Here is a 22,670-nt window from a genome sequence, read left to right as displayed (position 1 = left end):
CCCGCCCTGTCAATCACTGAATCAAATGCCTTAATTTGCTACAATATTTGCTTGAGCATGTTAAACATGTAATTTCTGTAATACATTTTAAATGTCATTTTTAAAAACTTATAAAATGTTTATGTTTAAATTATATGTTAAAGCTAGTGTAGTAATGCAAATTATTACATTATTGATTTTGAATAATTTTTTTGCTCCAGATGTTGCACATATCGTATGGAAAATGTAAATTCAAATACAGAAATACATTGCCATTTTACACATTGCATTGCCATTTTGCACGTTACATTTCAAATTGACATTTGGTACCTGTATGCTACTATACTTTATGAATTAAGTGAAAGACATCTTTCAGATTTCATTTGAAGTGCAGTTTTACTGTGCTTTATCAAGATTGACATCACTCTGTCATTATGGCAAACAAACTCTTAGGACTAAAAATTCAAACTCATCAGAAAAAATAATATCATAAGATTAAGAAACTCAAATAACTCATAGTACTGATACTTGCCTCACAGCTGAGGATGCAGTCATGCTTTCAGATGTGTGATCAGTGAGACCAGTTTACCCATCATCTTCATTAGGGCTGCAACTGACGATTATTTTGATAATCAATTAATTGGACGGTTATTTTTTCGATTAATTGGATAAAATTTTTTTTAATTAACTTTGATTTTTTGTTTTTTATAACTAAATAAAACCCTAAATCAGGGTATTTATGTGTAAAAGTGTACTTTAAAGGGGTGGTAAAAGCTTGATTGTGTTTGTGGGGTGCACTGTAACATGTGTTCATGCTTCGTTTTAAAAAAAATTGCATTATTTTTCATATATTTTACCTTTATTCTACACTGCTCTGTCCCTCCTTGTAAAAACGGTCTGATGGTTTCCGGGTTCTATGAAGCCAGTCCCTCAGAAATACGCAACGGGCTCAGATTGGTTAGCTGGCCCAGTGTGTTGTGATTCGCTAACCGCCTAGTGCATGTTTTCCGTCACGCCCCTTGCCTTTACCGGTAGCCTAGTTTGTGCTTTGGTGTATTATAAACAATGGCGTCAATAAAACCATACCAAACCGAATCAGACCCAGAGAATGTTAGTGAAGATGATCGAGCAGAACCTGTTCAAGAACGGCTGTTAAACGACGTTTCAGAAAGGTTTGTTTTTTGTTTTCTCATTACCTTTTAGATACGCTGTTATTTCATTGTACTAATTATTATAGTATTACAAAAAAATAAGCTTCATAAACAAGAAATTCATATAATTGTTCTAACAAATTATACTACAGTCCTCAAAGGGATTTTTTTTAGTAAAGACTGCGGATCTATAGTGATCGTTTCTGACTGTATGGCAGTTACTTTTGTATTTTTAGAACGATTGTAGCCAAATATCTGTCGACAGAACTATCAACCCAAAACGAACACTAAACATTGGATTTACTACAGTAGCCAAATCAAACACAGAACCATGTTTATGTAGAACATGTTTATGTTTTGTAGATAAACAAGCGATAAACAATACATAAAAGCTCTAATCAAAGAATAATTAGAACTCTAATTCCAAGTTCGCTGTTGAGATTTTAAAAAAGTTTGTAACGTTAAGTGTTTGTCGGATAACGTTAAGTATGAATGAGCATTTAACAAGCTGGTTTGCAGAGCCAAACAGTGTTGTCATTTGTTTACTTCCTTGCTACAACGTACTATTAACAATACGAACTATTACAGGAAAACACATCGACGAAAAATAAATCATACTTACAGATTGTGGCCCGTAAACAACAGCTTCTGTTCTTAAAGTTGGAACTGCTCCATCTTTCAGGACAAGCCATTGTGCGAATCCTGCATTGAACTCGCCAAGATTGTGGAAGCTTTCCTCCGTAACATGTGCAGCACAGAGAGCGAGATTTGGGTAACAATTAACCATTGATCCTAACTCCCCCGACCCTAGGAAGGCTGAACAAAGTGGACCTGCAATCCGGGCACTGATGAAAATAACAGCGTTTCGACGACATTGCGGCGGCAACAACACTCCTATACCACAATAACTCTTCTCCAACGCAATATAAAATGGCCTCGCACCCCTTATTTCGTATTCTCGGAGGAGGGGTTTATTGGGGTTTGCTGACGTCAGCAACCCTGGAGGAATGTCGTGTAGTCCAAAACCGGCTGTTTGCTGTAGTCCTTAGAAATTGATTTCTTTAAAAGCAAATATCTCCGTTTGCTTTGAACTTTGAGCGCTGTAACTTTGCAGATGTTGTTTATGCTCAAACAGCAACATTACTGACTAACTAAAGTTAGAAAATTGAAATCGTGTTTTACCAAATCTTTAAAAAGGGCAAAAGCCACACATTGAGTTTTACAAATATAATATTTTTTTTTTACATTTTAAACCTTGATATATTGATAAGTTAAATATAGACAGACTGAAAACAAGCATGTGAACGTAGTAGAGCCGCAGTAGATTGCGTTTTAAAAACAATTGAAACTTGTTAGACAAATGCTATAAAAAGAGAACGAATGGAGGTACGCAGCAAGCTAACAGGCTTGATTAAAAGGACAGGAATGATGCATTAGTGCACATGCATCGCTGAAAACCACTGACTACAGTGACTAAAAAACAAAATATTTTACTGCTGCTGTTATTAACTGCCTTTATATTTAATGCTACACTTTGTAAACACAGTTTTAATTGAACCTATTTCTGCGGTAGCGCTATATTAATCCATGACTTATGTTGCGAGCGAACTGATTGCGCATCCTGATGCTCGAGACAAAATAGATCTTGTGTGTCTGTCCCGAAGTTAGTAAACAAAGCTGTTTACACAGTAGCATTGTTTTCTCAGATCAGATAGCTATCTGATCGTGAAAAGACCAGGGGCCTCATGTACAAAGACTTGCGTTGAATTCATACTAAAACATTGCGTACGGACAAAGCTGTAAATGTGCGTACGCACAAAAAAAACCAGATGTATGAATCTCTGCGTACGAAGGATCCCACGCATATTCTCTTTGTACATCCCAATTAACGTAAAAATGAGCGCACATGCACGAGCACAATGCCCCACCCAGTATCCTCCCTTAATTAAATAAATTTAAATATGGCAATGAGTCCACTTTGGCAAAAGAAAGGAGTAAGAAAATGGCTAAAGCAAGCGGCAAGAAGCGAAACTTTACAGAAAGTGAATTGGAGGTGCTACTATCGGAGGTAGAAACGAGAAAAAAAAATATTTGGAACTTTGTCCTCCGGAATTAATAACAAAAGGAAAAAATATGAGTGGGAGAGTTTGTCTGATGCCGTCGATGCGGAGGGACCTGAAAGTCGCACTGTAAATGACCTTAAAAATAAATGGTCTGATATAAAGGTGGACGTTAATTGGGAACTGCTGCGCACCGAAAAAGTGTGGGCAGAACAGGCAGTGGTAAAGGGGTCGATGAACTTACACCCTTTGAGCAGAGAGTTGCCTCAATTATGGGTGACACTTTACTCTCTGGAGTAGTATCTGCTGCTGTGGGAGACTCGGATTTACTACAGGACTGCCACGAAGGTAACCAATATTATCTGCACATTTATTGAATGGAAATAATTTCCGATTCACGTATGCAAATTCTTCTTCAGATGGCACCTTTATAGCAATGTGTGTGCAGTCGATCGCTCCGATTACATTAGGAAAACCGGCTATCACTGCAAATTGCGTTTTAATATTTGGCTGGTCAACTGCATCATATGGGAACTTTATATACCTGGTAGACATGCGGATGATCCCGACCCATACCGCTGGCATTGCGCGGCTCAAAGACGACTGGCTTATTCCTGAGCGGTCTGCCAGTTCCCTTTGGAAAGAACCAGTTGCCAGGAAAGCAAGTGTTGTCAGCACCTGCAAGGGAACGGCTATTGCGTGGCTCCTCGCTGTCTCTCTCTCTAGATTCGGACCCAACTCAACACAGAGCTCCAAGAGGATAGCCCTTGGAAATCTGAAATGGCTGATAAGCCAGTCATCATCCTGGGCCAGAAAATTATTGTGGTCCCTAAAAACTCGTTCTCTTTGGATTCTGCCATTAGCAATGTCCTCTAATAAGGCCAAAGCTGCCATTGCCATAGACTAAGGGTTGTATCAATTTGCATATGCTTTTATACGTTCTTACTTAATTGCATAGTTGATAGAATATTCCCATAAGGCTCGTGTGACAATATATGTAAATTAATTTATAAATTGCAAATTAATAGCAATGCTTCCCACAGGTGGTAGTGCGATAGACTTGTTGAACAATTCGTGGTGTAATGTTTGCAACTTTACTTCATTGCCTGTAAGAGTCGCCAACGGACAAAAAATATGAGAAATGTACGTACGCCAGACATGAAATTGGCGTGGAGGAACGCACATTCTCACGTTGATTTAACTGTTAGTACAATCCGACCGTGAGCGTGAAAGCTGGCGTACGCAAAGTTTTTGTACGTACGCAAGATTGATACATGAGGCCCCAGGTGTAAATGCCTTTCGAAACGCATTCGAGACGGATTTGAATCCGATCGCTCAAACCACTTCAGGAGGAGATCTGAGACTCATTCCAGATGAAACTGGACAAGTGTAAATGCATCTGGTTGTTGAAACCACATATGTAAATTTTACTCCTCCCAAAAATTTTAAAAAATAAACATGTGAGAGCGTGTTATAGGCTATATGTCATGTTATAGCCAGATGTGAAGGCGCTACTGCAACACGCATTACCGCAGATGAGCATCTATTCATCAACCCAACCAGCAAACTATCGCAAATCAAAGTTAAATTGTAATGCCTAACCAGCAGAGGGAGCTGTCACCAGAATACTGACTGTGATCCATGCCCTCTTCTTCTACACTAATTTCCTGTTTGCCTTCCTTTATAACCAGAGACCATGCTTGCACACATTGCAAAGTATTGCCAGTTTACCTGCCTTACCAAGTGTTTTGACCAGTTTCCATTGCCTGTCTGTGTATGATCTTGCCTGATTCTCTGTTTATTGATATCTGGATTATCCCTTTGTTTTGGTTGCCTGTTTGGACTGATGTTTCTGCTTGGACCCCTGGCCTGACTACTGACTTACGCCTTCTGGATTTCCCCACTGGATATTGACTTCTCTGACTGCTAACTTGGCTTTGACCCGCTGCCTGCCTGTCTTTGTTTGTGGTGACTATCTCTAACTAAACTATTGCATAGATAGATACTGTGTAATACACTACGCATCAATATGTCTTTTGTTTGTGCTTTGAACTTTTCAATGCGGATTCGACGCGCTGTGACTCCGTGTTGCTTCAAGCGCATCATTCTGCGCTCGGGATGCGCATAAGCGCTTTGTGCCGCACTGTATAGCAGCCTTTCCTATCATAATACAGTGACGCAATGAAAGATTATGAATAGCCTTTCTTGTTCTGTTCTATCTATCATATGTTGCAGCCTCATTAAACAGCTGTGCTATACATATAAAACATGTCTCAATTGTATAGTAGCCTATATGAAATAATTTATCTTTTTGATTTTTGTAATCTTGTTTTTCATAAATGTATTTTACAACAATACAAAGGAGCAATGTGTAACGTTTTATCAGATTTAGTGTTACACATATTGTCTCATTTGTTTTTTCACTAAATGTTCAGATTTTTTTACAATTATTGTGGACTCATGATTTTTCTAGACAAAATTTTACTGCTGAATTATCCACTAATCTAGTTTATAATAGCATTTTTGTCATAGATTATGATCATATATTTTTGGGATTTGTTTGTCTTTATACTGAATTTGTCTGTATTTAGTAGATTGTGTTTAACACACAAAAGAGTGATTATCAGTTCAACACACAGAGAGTTATATAAATTCTACTTGATTAAAAAAAAAACTGCGCTGGTATCGGATCGGTATCGGTCGATACTCAGAATCTTTGGTATTGGATCGGATCGATTCTGAAAAAAGTGGTATCGGTGCATCCCTAGCCGGAGGTAAAGATGTATCAATGTATATACCTCCAGACCTCCTTCTGTGCCGTCTTGGGACCTTTCCACGTTCCTTGGGGCTCTGAAAGGTCCACCTTTTGAACCTCTCCAGTTGGTTGATCTTAAACCTCTCTCGCTAAAGACTGCTCTCCTGCTGGCACTGGCATCTATCAAGCGAGTGGGAGATCTGCAGGCTCTTTTCCGTGAGCCCTTCATGTTTGGAGTTTGGATTGGATGACTCCAGGGTTATCCTCAAACGCAGACATGGTTATGTACCCAAAGTGCTCTCAACGCAGTTTAGAGCACAGGTTATCACGTAATTAGCCCTTCTGCTGAGGATGGAGAGGCTAATCGACTCTGCTCTGTCAGAGCACTGAGAATCTGTCTGGAGCGTTCTGCGTCTTTTAGACAATCAGAACAGCTCTTTGTCTACTTTGGTGGCCGATCCAAGGGTGATCCAGTCACTAAGCATAGACTGTCTAGATGGATAGTGGATGCCATATCTATGGCATATACCTCAGTGGGTCAGGTTTGCCCTATAGGTTGCAAGGCTCATTCGACTAGAGGTAGGGCTGTAGTACTCGAGTCCGGTCTCGTTTTTCTATGGTCTTGGACTTGTATTGGACTCGCTGGTATTCGGACTCGGACTTGTCTCGGTCTCGGCCACTGGTCTTGCCAAATATGGTTTTGGTCTCGACCGAGTCCAGGTGTCTTTATTATGTTCCCAGTAACGTATTATTGTAGTATGCACCCGCAGACTTCCGCAGAAACCTCCGCAGAGTGTAGTGCCTGTCATTGACAAGTACGACCTGCGCGTGTGTGATTTATTTTCTACTATTTGCTACTGCAATACCGGCGCATAGCTGAAATAACAGATCTGTCTATTCACTGCCGATCATAATAGGAAATTGCTATATGGACAGTTTCCCCACTGCGAATAGCTACGCAATACTCGTTCCCTACTCTCAGGGAACTGAGGTTACGATAGTAACCGAGTAGGTACTATTATTGAAAAGGTACAAAATTGTTCTTTGAGGAAGACTATTTCTACCATCGTGTACCTTTTTTTTCTGGGAGTGAATTAAAAAAAAATTGCTTTACTACTAAAACCATGGTTAATTTTTAGTTACTATGATTTTACTACAAAAACCATAGTTAAACCATCGTTACTACAAAAAAAAACATAGTTACTACAAAAAAAAAACATGGTTCATTTTTGTAAGGGAATTAAGCACATATACGAATCATGAATGTTACATTCATACATGTTACTTTGTGCCAAAAATTTTCTTTTTCATGGCTGGAAATCCAGAGGTGTCAATAGGTTGTGTGTTGATTAGATTGGCTGGGCCCACCTATGTGGAGGAAAACAATTAAGCTTTGTTTGAATGGGGATAGTTAATTTGCCTGACAAATGTGTGACTTCCAATATAGTGCCTTACAAAATGTTTGTATTAGTGTCCTCCTGATCCATGCTTAGTCAAAGGTTCCCATATCAGTTGTCAGAATGACACAGTTTGCGTCTGTCAGAATTAACTTTGAGTATATATTTCCTTCTTTTTCGAGGGCAATATGATCTCAGATTGCCTCAGATTAGATGCAAGGCATGTAAAGCCACTTGGAGTCATGGAGTGGATGACCTGATCCGTAATGACTACTGGTCTGCCACTTCTCACTATTCAACTGTGTATGCGACAGATGTCCTTTTGAAGAGCTGAAGATGGCAGCTCCAGGGATGTTTAGCCAAGCATTTCTTAGAATGCTGGATCAACGCACTGTTGGCTTTGGCGTTGTAAGTATTTGTGGTAATAATTGCGTAACTCAAGAAATAATACTATGAGGGCATGATGATGATGATAGTATACATGAACATTTGCACTGTTTAGGAAAAAAGTTGTTAAATTTAGACCCTTTGTAAACAACCATAAACTCATGTTCTCTCATCAGTCATGCAGTTTGCACTGAGACATTTCTGAAAAAATGTCATTCTGAAAAAGGTCATTCTGAAGATCACAACTTCAACTCCATTGGCTACAGACTTTAACATCTTCTCCCCAATATCATTTCCTGATCCCAGAAGTGTTCCCTTGGATTAATGGGCCAAACATTGCACAGGCTTACTTCTAAACAATATGGAAGCTGTTGTAGCCCTCTTTGCGTATAGATTTATACTGAATGTCACACAATATCCTGCATGTTTAATGGCCAGGTCTCCCAAATACAGCAGTGTATAGTGTGTGAGTGAAGTTTACACATTGTTTATTTCCTTTGATATGTATTCTAAAGAGTGGTTACGAAATTAGTACAAACATCAAGAAATGTATCCATTTAGAGCATTTCTCTTCTTTGAAATAGAGCGGAAACATCACAGCAGACAGCTTCCGCAAAAGCTTCTTAGAGTGGGAGGCTGTCCGATTCGAATTGGACAAATTATGCCAGGAGGACCACTTTGACTGCCCAGCGTGCAGCCCAGACATGCTTGCAGTATCCATTGATGGAAACCTCAAGCACTACAGATTCAAGAGTGCAGCAAGGTACTTACAAATCCTGTGTGTGCATCATATGAATTTTTAAATGAATATTTAAAGTTAATATGTATCTCTCTTATTTAGATTGGAGGAACAAGCCATCTTTGATGGCGTGTTCATCGCAAATGATGATGATGTCGCAAGATTCGTGGATTATGTCCATACCTCAACCAGTCATGTAAACTTGCACAACTTCACTATATTTACCTATAAAACACCACGTCCTAGAGAGGACTTTGTTTGAACAAGTTTGGACTGTTAACTATCTTCCATGTTTTAGGTGTCTGGAAGAGGTGTCTGTGGAGGGCAGTGGTCAGCGGCGTGTGAAACGTCTCAGAAGTCCTCAGGAAAAACAGACGAGGAGGATCTGGAACTCGCTGTATGTGGTCATGGGGTTCTCCTTCGTGCCCTCAATATGTTCAGGGGGGAGATTTTTGCCTACCCCCTGTACCTCCAAAAGCAAATGGCCTGTAAGCCAGTGACATTTTTTGCTATGGATCTGGCATGCAAGTACTGGCCTTACCTCCGGAGAGTGACAGAGAAATGCCCTGAGCTTCAGGATCTCCTCACCATGAGGCCATTTCTCTCTGTTTTTCATGCCAAAGCTCATGATTTCAAATGTGAGGTAAGAAAAAATGATTGTCCATGACATTTTCTTTCCCTGAAAACCTGAATAAGGTTGTTGCCACTTAGGTTTTGTTTTTTCTTGTCTTTTTTAAAGGTAAAATGGAGTGGAGCATATCAGGAGGGGGCTGGTTCGACTCTTGGGGAAGAGGTGGAGCAGTGCAACGCCATCCTCTCGAGGATTGCTGTTACCGCAAAGCACATGTCAAAAGCAGGTAAATTTTGATCCTGATGACAATGGTGAGCCACTTTGACTCTGAAAATATAAAGCTCAGAATATTCAACTCAACTCAACTTTATTTATAGAGCACTTTCAAAACCACAAGTGGAACCAAAGTGCTGTACAGAAGGTATAAAATAAAAAATAAAATTTAAAAACAAAGACATAAAAACAATGCAAACATATGACATAAAAACTTACAAAGCATTGTCAAATGCTAAAGAGAACAAGTAAGTTGTAAGCGCACTCTGAAAAGCACCCAATGAAGGACAAGTTTTTACAGACAGAGGAAGGTCATTCCAGAGCCTAGGAGCTGCAACAGAGAATGCCCGATCACCTTTACATTTCAAACGGGATCGCGGAACCATGAGAAGCAATTGGTCATTAGAGCGCAGAGATCTACTTGATTGACAGCGGCTGATTAAATCAGTAACATACTCAGGTGCTAAGCCATGCAGAGACTTAAAAACATACAACAAAGCTTTGTATTGAATTCTGTATCGTATGGGTAACCAATGTAATTTAATTAAAACCGGAGTAATGTGCTCTCTCTTCTTAGTGCCCGTTAAAAGTCTGGCAGCTGAGTTCTGAACGAGCTGCAAGCGGAAGAGAGAAGCCTGACTCACACCCAGATACAATACATTACAATAATCCAAATGGGATGACACAAAGGCATGAACAACCTTCTCCATATCGTCAAAAGAAAGGATAGATTTCAATTTAGAAATTGATCTAAGATGGAAAAAACTATTCTTAACGACAGCATTGATTTGCCGGTCAAATTTAAGCTCAGAGTCAAAAATGACACCAAGGTTCCTCACGCTAGACAATTTTTTCCCAGGAAACAACCCCAGGCAGTCATCATCCACACAGCCCTTATTTCCAAATAAAATCATCTCGGTCTTATCCTCATTTAATTGGAGAAAGTTATTCGCAAGCCAACACTTAACTTCGGCCAAACATGCACGGAGAGACTGAATTGCACATTTATGCCCATGTTGCAGTGGTAAGTAAATTTGAGAATCATCCGCATACAGGTGATACTGAATCCCAAATTTCTCAAAAATCGAGCCTAGAGGGAGCATATAAAGGGAAAATAAAATTGGTCCCAGTATAGAGCCCTGTGGAACCCCACACACAAGAGGGGCAACAGAAGAAAAATAATCCCCTAAACTGACTGAAAAAGTCCTATCCTTCAAATAGGAAGAGAACCATTTCAGGGCTAAGCCCTGAATACCAACCTGATTCCTAAGACGACCAATGAGAATGTTATGATCAACTGTATCAAATGCCGCTGTAAGATCTAACAAAAGCAAAACAACACGGTTTCCAGAATCAACACCTCGTAGGATATCATTAGAGACCCTCAAAAGAGCAGATTCTGTACTATGACCAGCTCTAAAACCTGACTGGAATCTATCGGCGATGTTATTCCTCATTAAAAAGTCATTAAGCTGTGCATGCACAATTTTTTCCAGTATCTTCGAAATAAAAGGCAATTTTGAAATCGGACGAAAACTACTCATGTCAAAGGGGTCTAAGCCGTTTCTTTTTAGAAGGGGCTGAATAATCGCATGCTTAAAACTAACCGGAACAACACCAGATGACAAACTAGTATTCATAATAGACAGAATACTTGGGCCAATTGAATCAAGTACCTTCTTAAACAGAGAAGGAAGCACATCACCAGGAGACCTGGTGGGCTTCATATGAGCAGTTATATCATTAAGCTGCTGCAAAGAAACAGGCATAAAACAGGTTAATTGGTTCGTAGGGTCAACATGAGCAATACAATCATTGACAACAGATGAAATCTGAGATCTAATTCCATCAACTTTACCAATAAAAAAGTTTAAGAACTCTTCACACATCTTAGCAGAAGGAGTGAATGAAGGAGTAGCGGTAGGATGAAGAACAGCATTTATAGTCGAGAAAAGTACTCTAGAATTATTACAGTTTCTGGAGATGATATCAGAAAAATAATTTGATCTAGCCAATTTAACCTGTTAACCGTTTCCAGAGCGTCGGCGCACTGAAGCGGTTTTTTTTTTATTTAGTTCAAATTTACTATCAGATTTAATGTTATACCTTGACAAACTATACATCATTAAAAAGATATAATACTCAAGATTCAGTATTTGACCACTATTGTATTCTGAGAAACTTATAGTGACAGTTATGTCTTAATTTGTGTCAGGAGTTATGAAATGGAAAATTGAGTCGATACCTTTAATATGAATTATGAGCGTCAGCTGGTCCATTCATAAAAAACACTCCGTGCTGTCGTCATGACAGCGATTCGCAAAACATTGTCCCTCAGGGCTTTAGCTCAAAAATGTGCAGACTTGGAGAAATATTGATATATTCTCATAGATTCACATCATATTTATATAGACAGGAATAATATTTGTTGAATTTATACCCAAATGCGTCGATGTAATCATTATGATCGCTTCTTACTGAGATGTGCTGTGTTTTCAATTTATACCAATAGCCTGAGGGCGCTATATGCACAATAACAGTCCATATATGGACCACGAAGAAGACCCATAGTCATGTGACATTCCAGGACGTCACTGATACAGAAAGTAGCTGACAGAGATCGCTGTAACATGCAGATAAAGATGTTTTGAAGACAATAAACATGATTGCAATGATATTTGAGTTACCTGTGTTCTTCAAGCCATGCCAGGTATTTCATAATAATAGATTATATTTATAATGCAATGCTAATCGATATAGATTTCATCATCGTGCAGAACACTATAAATAATAAATTTTCTGTCGGATTTTTTTTTATCTGAAGCCAAATTAGATCACAGAAGATTATTTAAAACACTCGACTTGCGTTATAAAGTAAGTTTGGAGCACAAACATGGTTTCAATCTCATAAATGGTCGTGTATTGATGGTGTGCTAAGCTAACATGCTAGCTAGCCCAGGTGCACCTGCCACCAGCAGTTATTGTTTTATGATTTTTTTCTAAATAGGAATGCTTACTGAAATGTTTCAGTGCATTTGATACCAGTTTCAAATATTTAGTGAGAACTTTGATAAAAGAAATTAGGGTTTGAAACCCTATGAATAGCCTGTGAATAGCCAGTCGTTAGTAGCTATAATGCAGACAAAAGAAATGCATATTTAGAGCCATAACCAGTATGGAGAGGTGTAAATGTGTGCAGGAGAGACTGACTCTGAATGGGGCTCGTTTGCTCCACAAAATAATAGAGACAATAGACTGATTAGATGACTCAGAAGATGACTAAACATCAGTTTGCATTTTAGAGTCTAATCAAAATAAAGTAATTTGACATGTTCTTGAAAAACATTTAACTAAAAACATAGTTTTAGACTTATCATTTTCAGATTTTAAATATAAAATGGTCACACATATGGCTTTAGCTGCAGTGCATTTCTAGATTGCTCCAGGGCCAACTTCAATTTTATTTTTATGAAGATGTTTCATGAAAGTAAATTTCTAATAACTTTACAAAACTTTGAAGCTATTTAAACATTTTTTTTTCATTATGACAATAATTATTTCTACATTTACAATAAACTACTAGGTGTCAGCTTTCAAATGAGATCATACTTGTGCTTTTAGTGCAAAGGGTTCATGAACTGTATCTGATTAAGTTTGAGTATGCCATTTCTGGGGATTTTTCAAAAGTGGCCTTGAAGGTTAACAGGTTAACAGCTCTTTGATATTCGTTCAAATGGTTCTTCAAAATCTCATAAGAGACTTGTAATTTATCTTTGACCATTTGCGTTCAGCCCTCCTACACTCCTGCCTAAGAGCGCGGGTAGTACTGTTCAACCAGGGCTGTGATTTGACTTTTTTTCCCCTGACTTTGACAGGAGCCACCACATCTAAAATCTCTAAACAAGAAGAATTAAACTGATCGACCAACTCTTCCAAACCCATACAGGGAGAGTGTGACTCGATCAAGGAAAATAAAGAAGAGACATTAAAAGCAGCTGAAAAACTTACTAGCTGTGCATGGATTGAGTATGCGAGATGAAACCGAGGCAGAAGCAATATTACTCGGCGCGCCACAAGGAAAGTTAGAACTTAAAATTACAGTCTTATGGTCCGAAAAAACAGTATCGACAATCTTCACGCTATCAACAGAGAATCCCTTAGATAATACAAGGTCAAGCGTATGACCACGTTCATGAGTTGGAACCAAAACGCATTGCAAAAAATCAAATGACTCTGTTAAATTTAAAAATTCTTTGACCAGGGGCTTTGAAGGGCAGCACACATGTATATTAAAATCCCCTAAAATTAGAATATTGTCAAAAGAAGGGACAATACCAGCTAAAAGTTCAGAGAACTCTTGTATAAAATCCCCATGAAAATTTGGGGGTCTATAAATCAAAACACATAACACAGATTTAAAAGAATTCAGCGTAATTAGCTGAGATTCAAAAGTGCAAAAGGATGCAGAAGGTGAAAGTCTACACTAAAACTTGTCTTTAAAAACAACTGCAATATTCAACACAAATGGATGGATCGATTACAATACCATCATCCTATTTTATTTGCAGGACGCATAGACATGCTGACGGTCATGGCCATGCGCTGGAACCAACAAAAGTTTAACAACTTGGCTTCCACCCTTGCCCGCCGATATCGGAAGGTAAAGACTCCAGTTTTCCCTTATGCAACATGCATAGCGATATTGTAAAATAAAGTGGCATATATTAAAAATATAGGGAAGACTTGCCCAGATATTCTTCAATACAATTAAATATACAGATGGTTGCATGTGTACTGTCAATTGTATTTTTCAGTGTCTTGATTTAAAATATTAAAAGTTCACACCACATATATTGATAGTCCACATATATATGAATATACTGTATATTTAATCAGTGTTGTATGTGGTTTTCTAATAGTGAAGGTACTTTACAATCCTTATCAACAATAGTCAAAGTTGTAGCCTCATTGTCATTTGTGTTTGAAGGCCACAATAGCCCTGCAATGCCAGTTGCATAACCTGGAGGCCGTGAAAACGGAAATGGACATCACAGACAATAAACTGGAGAGCTGGATCATTGATATAATGAGTGGCCAGAAGGTAGAATATACTGTTTGATATGGTGCTTGATGTATCACTTCTGACTAAGCTTGGCTGCAATTCCAAAGAGGCTCATTGTAATCGTAGTCAAAGAGCACATACTCTGATTGCTGATGACGTGTGGAAAAGATGTGGACAATAAAGAACCTAACTAACCTAACTCTACTCAACCTTAGCTACAAGTGTAGCCTCAGTTACAGAGAAATATGAAAATATTGTTGAGGCTTTATTTTGCTCATACACCAGAATTAATATTTATGGATGGAATCAAGAATCATATTACTTATCTCTTAATTTCTTCCTCTCAGCAACAACATCCCCAAATGATGCTGATGTTGCTGCTGTTGCCAGCCGAATTGAGGAGCTAGTGGCAAGTGTTAAGAGGAGGTCCCAGCGTCTTTATAAAGATAGTGATGGATGCATAGGACGCGCCCGGATCCGGCGAAAGATCAGGGAGGAAAAATAAATGTAAATTCTTTAAATCCTAATCTTAAATACAACCGACTTAAGTTTCATCAATGTAATCCAGACTCTGTAGATCTAAGGACAAAGAGGAAGGCGTTCGACATAGTGATGGCAGTAAGGAGACTTGAGGAGGAGAAGAGGATTCTTATTGCAGAGATGAACAAGCATTGGAAGTCTCTTTGCACCCGTGCAGACACCCTGAAGCAGTTGTCATCCCAGCTTTCTAATGTGACATCAGGTATGTATTGGTTATAGTTGGCATACATTACAATATTTCGGAAAGTTTCTAATTAATAAAGGCTCAACGTGTTTTAACATGTAAGGTGAGACGTGGGGCCTGCTTCAAGATGGTATCCAAGGTCTACGGAGCTTGACGATGAAGAACAAGCAAGCAACAGCCTGGCAAAGCATGCAAAGAACTGTTATGTTCAAGTCCTGACTGAAACAGAAATTCACTTTGATAGTGATTCTGAGGAATACCATACCAGTAGTGACTCTGAGCAAGATTAAACATGGCCAGAGTCCTTGTTTATGCTGTGGTGTGCGGGGGAGGCAGCATTAAGAAGAGGGCCGCTGGGACAGGCTGGGAAGGAAAGCTGGCTCTGTGTTTGGCATGGAGCTGGAGTTAATCATTTAACAAACCGAGGATCATTTGCAGTAGAAGGCTTCTGTCATGTTCAACATTGAGGAGGTCCTTTGTCCCCAGGGCAAACCAGCAACTCAATGTCACACAGAAGGGTAGGGGAGAAATGGACTTTTCAGCATGAGTCTCTCGCTGCCCCAACCATCACATCACTTTGTCTATTGTCTAGTATCCACTATCCATTTGACTGTCTTGCAGGCTACGTGAGAGGCATCTAGCTGTAGCCCCGCAGACTCACTTCTTGCTAGACACCAGTGGCTGGACACCAGTGGATGGACAGCAGACGTCATTTCCGTATCGTCATTCACTTTTCAAATTTGACGCGCCATGCAGATGTCAGCGGTAAGAAAAAAATAATAAACTGTCGATGATTTATAGGTCATGTCAGAATTCAAATGCACAAACTAGCTAGTAAAAAAGAATCGTCTTGTTTTCAAGGTACTGTGTCGTGTTTTTTAAAGGTATTAGTGAACTATGGTGTGCCTCAATTCTAGAGCTAGGTTGCTACAATAGATTTTCCAATTAAATCGTTCTTTGAGTGGTATGATTTAATATTGTAAATGCGTTTTTTTCACTTGGATGTGTGAAGATTGTACCCAGTTAACGAGATCTCATAGAACAGTCTTGGCAGAGAATAGTCTAAAATGCTAGGTTGTCTATGCACACGAGAGTTTGTTAGCTAGGTATGTTTTTTTTGTTTTTTGTTGAAGTAGTACTTTTCCCTATGCACGTGTAAATGCCTGATGTTTAATATGTTTATGATGGTGTTTAAAGCGCTTTGGTGGCCATGGGTCTGTTGAAAGCGCTATATAGCCTAAATGCAGTCCATTTACCATTTTACATATTTTGTATAGGAGAATGTTAACATTTATATAAGTTTTTTTTTGGTTTTTCTTACCTCACTATTTTTTACAGTCCATCTACCACACACAACTTTTCACCTACATTGTTCAATTCCTTTTTTTTTTTGGAAAGTTATTGGATTTTTGTAAACTCTTATGAATTATAAGGTACTACTGGTATTTCATATGTGTCACTATACTTATTACGTAAACAATCTATTAATACTTCCCTCTTCTTTTAGGCAAATCACATTAGTGTGTGTAAAGGGACGGAGCTACCACCAATACAGAAATGCACAGAGTGCTGCAGCCGGTATCACTGCCCGCTGTGCAATTCAAACAATTTTAAACCCACAGACAGATACCGTGTAATCATTCATTTAAAGGCTCACCTTGCGAGATCTGTAAAATACAGAGGTGGGTACATTTTCTCAATATGACACACCATTTGTATATTGTTTGAATCTGTAGTTAATGTTTTTTTGTGTTTGTTTCCACAGGCTATTTCATTGTGTTTGTAAATCTTTTTTTTCCCCATAAGAATAGGTTAATCAATCATTTAAGTAAAAGCCATTGTATAGCACCTGGCAAAGAGCTCCAAACATTACTACCAGGATATACCCTGACAGCGCTTAGCAGGAAAGAGGCTGAGACATCACTCACTGGAGATGACGATGGAACAGCGCTTACCAGGAAAGAGGCTGAGACATCACTCACTGGAGATGACGGTGGAACAGCGCTTACCAGGAAAGAGGCTGAGACATCACTCACTGGAGATGACGGTGGAACAGCGCTTACCAGGAAAGAGGCTGAGACATCACTCACTGGAGATGACGGTGGAACAGCGCTTACCAGGAAAGAGGCTGAGACATCACTCACTGGAGATGACGGTGGAACAGCGCTTACCAGGAAAGAGGCTGAGACATCACTCACTGGAGATGACGGTGGAACAGCGCTTACCAGGAAAGAGGCTGAGACATCATTCACTGGAGATGACGGTGGAACAGCGCTTACCAGGAAAGAGGCTGAGACATCATTCACTGGAGATGACGGTGGAACAGCGCTTACCAGGAAAGAGTTTTTTCCATGGCTGGTAACTTTTGCAAATATGACATACTTGACAAATATCTAAACCATTCAGTGCACTTTTTTTTATATTTCATTGTGTTTGTTATAGTGAGTGACATTGAAGAGACACCGAAGGATTTCAAAGGAATGGTAAACATTGAGGCGTTTTGGAACGCAGTGTCCCTGGAGATGATTGGACGGGGATTTGTGTCAAATAATTGTGGATTCAATCCCATATTTCTTTGTATTTAGTTCTAATTTTAATTTTTTTCAATTCAAATGACAAGCTTTTTAAAAAACAAAACTGAAATATTTATTTATACTAACCTTGTGTGTCCAAAGGTAATAATCAGAATCCATTCAAGGTACTGCCCTCCTACCATTTCTGGGCTCCTTGGATTGGGCACAAAACAAGGTCCTCCAATGAGGTGCTCAACACAGAATTTGAAAAGATTAAGACTGCTAAGGTGTCTGAAGAGTCCCAAGTCTACCATGTTACAGAAGATAGACTGATGGAGGAGCTCATGACCCAAAAGGTATATTTGTTTTGTATAATGTATTTTAATTATATGTTTTTGTTTAGTTTCACATGCATTTGTTTGGGGGCACATCAAAATGTATTTTCCTAATCCTACTTTGATCAGGTTGATGTTGTTCGTAAACTGTGCAAGGAATGTGGTCTTGACACAGTTGGATCAAAACTGGACCTCATTTCACGCTTGCGTAGTGAAATGCAAACACGGCACAGCTACGACAAGATTTTCCAGAAAATATGGGGTGCATCAGGTCAGTGTTTTGGAAAGTGTAAATGTATGCATTTCAAGTCTACATGGTTTGTATTGCTCATCAGTTTTTTTTCTCCTTTATTCATGTAGGTGGTTGGTGTGCCATAATGTGCCCTTGTGGTGTTGTGTACAGCCTAAAATTCCGGATTCGAGCTGAGAGCCCACGAGACTATGCAGGTTTACTTCTGTCATGGAAACATCTTCCTAATATATGTATTTATGATTTTGCAAGAGGTTTGGTTGCACATACAAATGTGACTAGGGCCCCAGACATTGTTCCCTTTCAGCCTTTTGAGGGAAGATTGCTTGAGCCAACTACGGAAAACATCTCCATGGCCAGAGAGAGCAAGATATTTTCCCATCTGTCATGGCTCTGTGAAAAGAAAGAAACACCAGATGAAAATGGTCATCCTATTACTGGATCTGCTGACCACTTTTGGCTCTTTCCCACTGCATGGTACGGTACGGTTCGGTTCGGTACGGCACGCTTTGGCGCTTTTCCACTGCATGGTACGGTACGGTTCGGTTCGGTACGGCACGCTTTGGCGCTTTTCCACTGCATGGTACGGTACGGTACGGCTCGCTTCGGCTCGCTTTAAATGGTACCTGGTCTGTTGAGGTTCCAAGCGTACCGTACCGGTACTAAAATGTGACGTAAAAACACTGCAGATCACTGATTGGTCAGATAGAATCGTCACTACCAGCGTCATTGGATTTGCGACACGAGACACTAAACCCGCTAGATTTAAATAACCAGTAGACAACAGCCAACGCGTTAGCATCTTTTTTTTACTTTCTTGAAAAAAAAGAGATAAAAACTTTAAAAAAGAAATGACTGAATCGTGGTCAGTGGACGAGGTGCAGACGTTCCTCTCGTTGGTTGCCGAGGAGCGGATCCAGCGAGAGCTGGATGGGGCAAAACAGAATGAAAAAGTGTTCCAAGAAGTAGCTCAGCTCTTAGTCGCACACGGCTATTACCGGACCTACAAACAGTGTAGGGACAAATTAAAAAAACTTAAGAGTGACTATAGAACCATAAAGGATCACAACGGCCGGAGTGGTGCGAACAGGAGAACCAGGAAGTGGTTCAACCAAATGGACGCTATCTACGGAAGACGACCTGCGAGCAATGGGAGAGACGGTGGCAATAGAGGCGGCGCAAAAAAGATCAGTCCCACCCACTTTGAAGGGGTACTAACTGCGGTGGAAAAGCAACCGAGCTAAAGCGAACCGAACCGTGCCGTACCGAGTCGAGTCGTACCACGCAGTGGAAAAGCGAAGCGAGCCGAACCATTCCGCGCCGAGTCGAACCGTACCGAACCGAACCGTACCGTACCATGCAGTGGAAAAGCGCCATTTGTGTTGTACAACACGTTTCATGAGTCCAACACCAAAGACCCAAGGGACATCTTGAGGAAGATTTCTCTGGTTCCTGAGCTTGCTGGGAAGATAAATAGCCAAGTTGTGGAACATTTTTTTTCGCAAATGAGGAAAAACAATTATTTCCTGAATAATGCAGCACCAGCAACAAATATATTCCTTTTGAGAAGCATTGTACACCACCACAATCAAAGGACTAACAATGAATTCATCAAAAGAGCCAGAAAGACATTTGTGACAGACACTGAATTCAATGACTATGGCCAGGAAGTTCTATGTACCGGTAAGCAGAGGTGGAAAGTAACGAATTACATTTACTCGCGTTACGTAATTGAGTAGTTTTTTTGTGTACTTCTACTTTTTAAAGTAGTTTTTAAAATCTGTACTTTTACTTTTACTTAAGTACGTTTTCTTTGAAGTATTGTACTTCGCTACATTTGAAATCATATCCGTTACTGAGTAAAAAATAATAATACAAGGGGAAAAAAAAATAAATAAATCACACACTCCGGAAACTACTGAATTGATTGAAGGGCGGGAGAACAAACGCGCAAAAAAGGTGACGCAGACCCAGCTGAAGCTGAAAGCTAAGCGCCAAGCGAATTATGGCCAGTATGAAAAGTAGAAAAAAAGCGTGGTTGTCCTCGAGGAGAGATATCCAATTTGCAAAAAAATGTGGACGCAAAGTGGCTGCAAAAAGAGGATATAGGACACCATCCCTCCTGCAGATAAAGGTATGTCCCGATTTACGTGATGCAAAGGGAATCCCGGAATCCAGTCATGAAAATGGAATTCACTTAATGCAGATGTCAAGTAAAACATGCAAAATAATGGATGGATGAATACATGGAAAGTAGAACTGTGCAATAAATCCAATCGCGACATGGTCTGTGAATATTTAAGCTAAGCACAAAAATACTGCATGTAAATATATATTTGTGTTACGGAACAGACTCCAGAGTAAACAGGTGAATTGATGATAAACATGTTTATTGGTATAACAGATGATAAGTAAACACAGTCAGAGGAAATAGATGACAGTGCTGGAAGGTGGATGATGGAAATACCAATAGACTGTCCTCACTGGTGATGATGAGTGATAGAGAAGGTAATAGATGGATCTCTGATGCTTTAGGAGAGGGACGGAGAGATCGCTGGAGAACGTAGGAAGATAGCAGGAGCCTGAGGTGAGGAATGGAGAGACCGTCGGAGATCAGGGAGAGATCGCTGGAGTTCAAGGAGAGATTGCTGGATAGCAGGTTAGTCTGTCTTGAAGAGAGTCTGAACATCTATAAACGAGACCAGACAATGTGACTTTGGATGACGAGTGCTTATATACAGACTGTGAAGAGGATCTGATGACGTGCAGGTGTGTGGTGATTAATACTCAGGTGATAGTGATCTCTGTGATTGTGTGGTGATGGAACCTGGCTGATCTCTGACAGTTTGTTCTGCTGAGCTGCGTTTGTCTACTACATACTCAAGTACTCGTGACGTTCATGGTGTTTTCAGCGTCTCACAAACAATTTGAGGATATGAATACATGAACATTTCCAGAGCTGCTCTGAGAGAACGCCTAATGAGCATTTTCATAATTTTACACTTTGAAACAGGTCTTCACAACCCGTCAAAATAAAAGTTCGGTTTTACTTGGAGAAATTATGACAGAAATATATTACTATTGTAGGCATACAATAGAACGTAGCCTACTTCTCAAAATAATAATAATAATAACAACAATAATAATACATTTTATTTGAACATTATTTACAGGAATATTTTTTTTTGTCCATGGTTTCATTTAGTAAATCTGTTTTTGCAGCGCTTCCCCAAAAAATAAAAGGACACAAGTTTAAATTTACATTTGATTACCACCGTTTTTGATAATATATTTGGATTAAATCAAAAAAAGTAGGGGTGTAACGATACACAAAACTGACGGTTCGGTTTTCCCACGGTTTTGATGTCTCGGTTCGGTTCGGTTTAGAAAGCTTAAAAAAAAATGTAAACAGTGGTTTAATGAAAAAATGGTGTCTTTGTCTTTAAATTAATTCAATTACAATTAAACGTTTTGCAAGGATTAAAAATCTGCTAATGCTGTATAGGGAGCCGCACATTACTATAACATTAAAGGTTAACAACAGAGCCTAAATTTAGATGCTATTTATTTTTTAGATATAATAATCAACACCCAACACATTGTATGAAAACATGTAAACTGAACATTAGGCAGTTTTGCATTAACTTTACTTTAATTTGTTATTGAAATATAATAATTTACACAGTTGCTGTCATTTTCATTAAAGATATTTTAAACGTACTTTAAATAATCAAGATATAATTAACAGGATAAGTAAAATATAATATATAGGATAATATTGTGCATTTATTTAGTGCAAGAGTTAATTTCTCTAGGAACCAACAAGTTGTGGACACTTAATCACTTCCTGCTGAGGTAAATATAATGCTAGTGACAAGCTATGCAGTTTTATTGACGTCTTTGCGCTGCTGAAACACTGATTGAGCGATTACACGTGTTATGATGCCTTTCAGTAAGTATACTGTATTTTTCAACATACCTTCAGGTGTCCATTCATGTTTATTCTGTAACTGAGGAAGAGATGATCGCGTTTACTCGCGTTTACTCCGCGCTGCCGCTACTGTTACAATCCGTGGTGACAGATAGTTTTAAACTGTGGGTACAGATTGTCAATTAACATCCATGTGGACAGATTGGTAAACTGTGCCTAGTTTTGTAAAACTGTGCACACGGTAGTTTATTTTTCTTCTGTAATGAAGCTTGGCTGTCCATCTAGTGAAAAATGTTGGTACTGCGGTCAAATAAAATCTTACTGAAAGCTCATTTTTTGAGATAACCTAAAATTTGGAACACAACTTCTTCAGATTTTTGGCTTACATTTTCTGGCAGTTTTAGAGTAAAATATATTTAGTAATATATATATTTTATATAAAATATAAATAATTATATTTTTACATTGTTCATTTTCATAAACTATATAATAATAATATAATATAATAATAAACTTTATTTTATATAGCGCCTTTAAAAAGTA

At 39.0% G+C, this 22,670-nt stretch overlaps 1 protein-coding gene across 1 annotated transcript; it reads left to right on the top strand.

The window, feature by feature from the left end:
• The first annotated feature begins 8,433 nt into the window (after positions 1-8,433).
• Positions 8,434-14,781, top strand: LOC143745630 (uncharacterized). Its single transcript, XM_077237758.1, has 7 exons — positions 8,434-8,492; positions 8,571-8,664; positions 8,767-9,111; positions 9,208-9,325; positions 13,881-13,972; positions 14,300-14,413; positions 14,722-14,781. Exons 1-7 carry the CDS (start codon positions 8,434-8,436, stop codon positions 14,779-14,781), a joined length of 882 nt encoding a protein of 293 aa, XP_077093873.1.
• Positions 14,782-22,670: the final 7,889 nt, after the last annotated feature.

The sequence above is a fragment of the Siphateles boraxobius genome, unplaced genomic scaffold (assembly GCF_051911475.1).
Source record: "Siphateles boraxobius isolate OS27281-9 unplaced genomic scaffold, OSU_SipBor_1 208, whole genome shotgun sequence".
NCBI lineage: Eukaryota > Metazoa > Chordata > Actinopteri > Cypriniformes > Leuciscidae > Siphateles > Siphateles boraxobius.
The sequence above is the reverse complement of the archived record's forward strand: the minus strand, read 5'-3'. Positions and strand labels throughout refer to the sequence as shown.

What these genes read in the sequence shown, in the direction of transcription:
- LOC143745630 (XM_077237758.1), top strand. Translation starts at nt 8,434, where the DNA reads ATGCTTGCAGTATCCATTGATGGAAACCTCAAGCACTACAGATTCAAG. An exon ending in AAAGCACATGTCAAAAGCAG is followed by an intron (nt 9,326 to 13,880) that starts GTAAATTTTGAT and finishes TTTTATTTGCAG; the next exon opens with GACGCATAGACATGCTGACG. An exon ending in TTGCCCGCCGATATCGGAAG is followed by an intron (nt 13,973 to 14,299) that starts GTAAAGACTCCA and finishes TTGTGTTTGAAG; the next exon opens with GCCACAATAGCCCTGCAATG.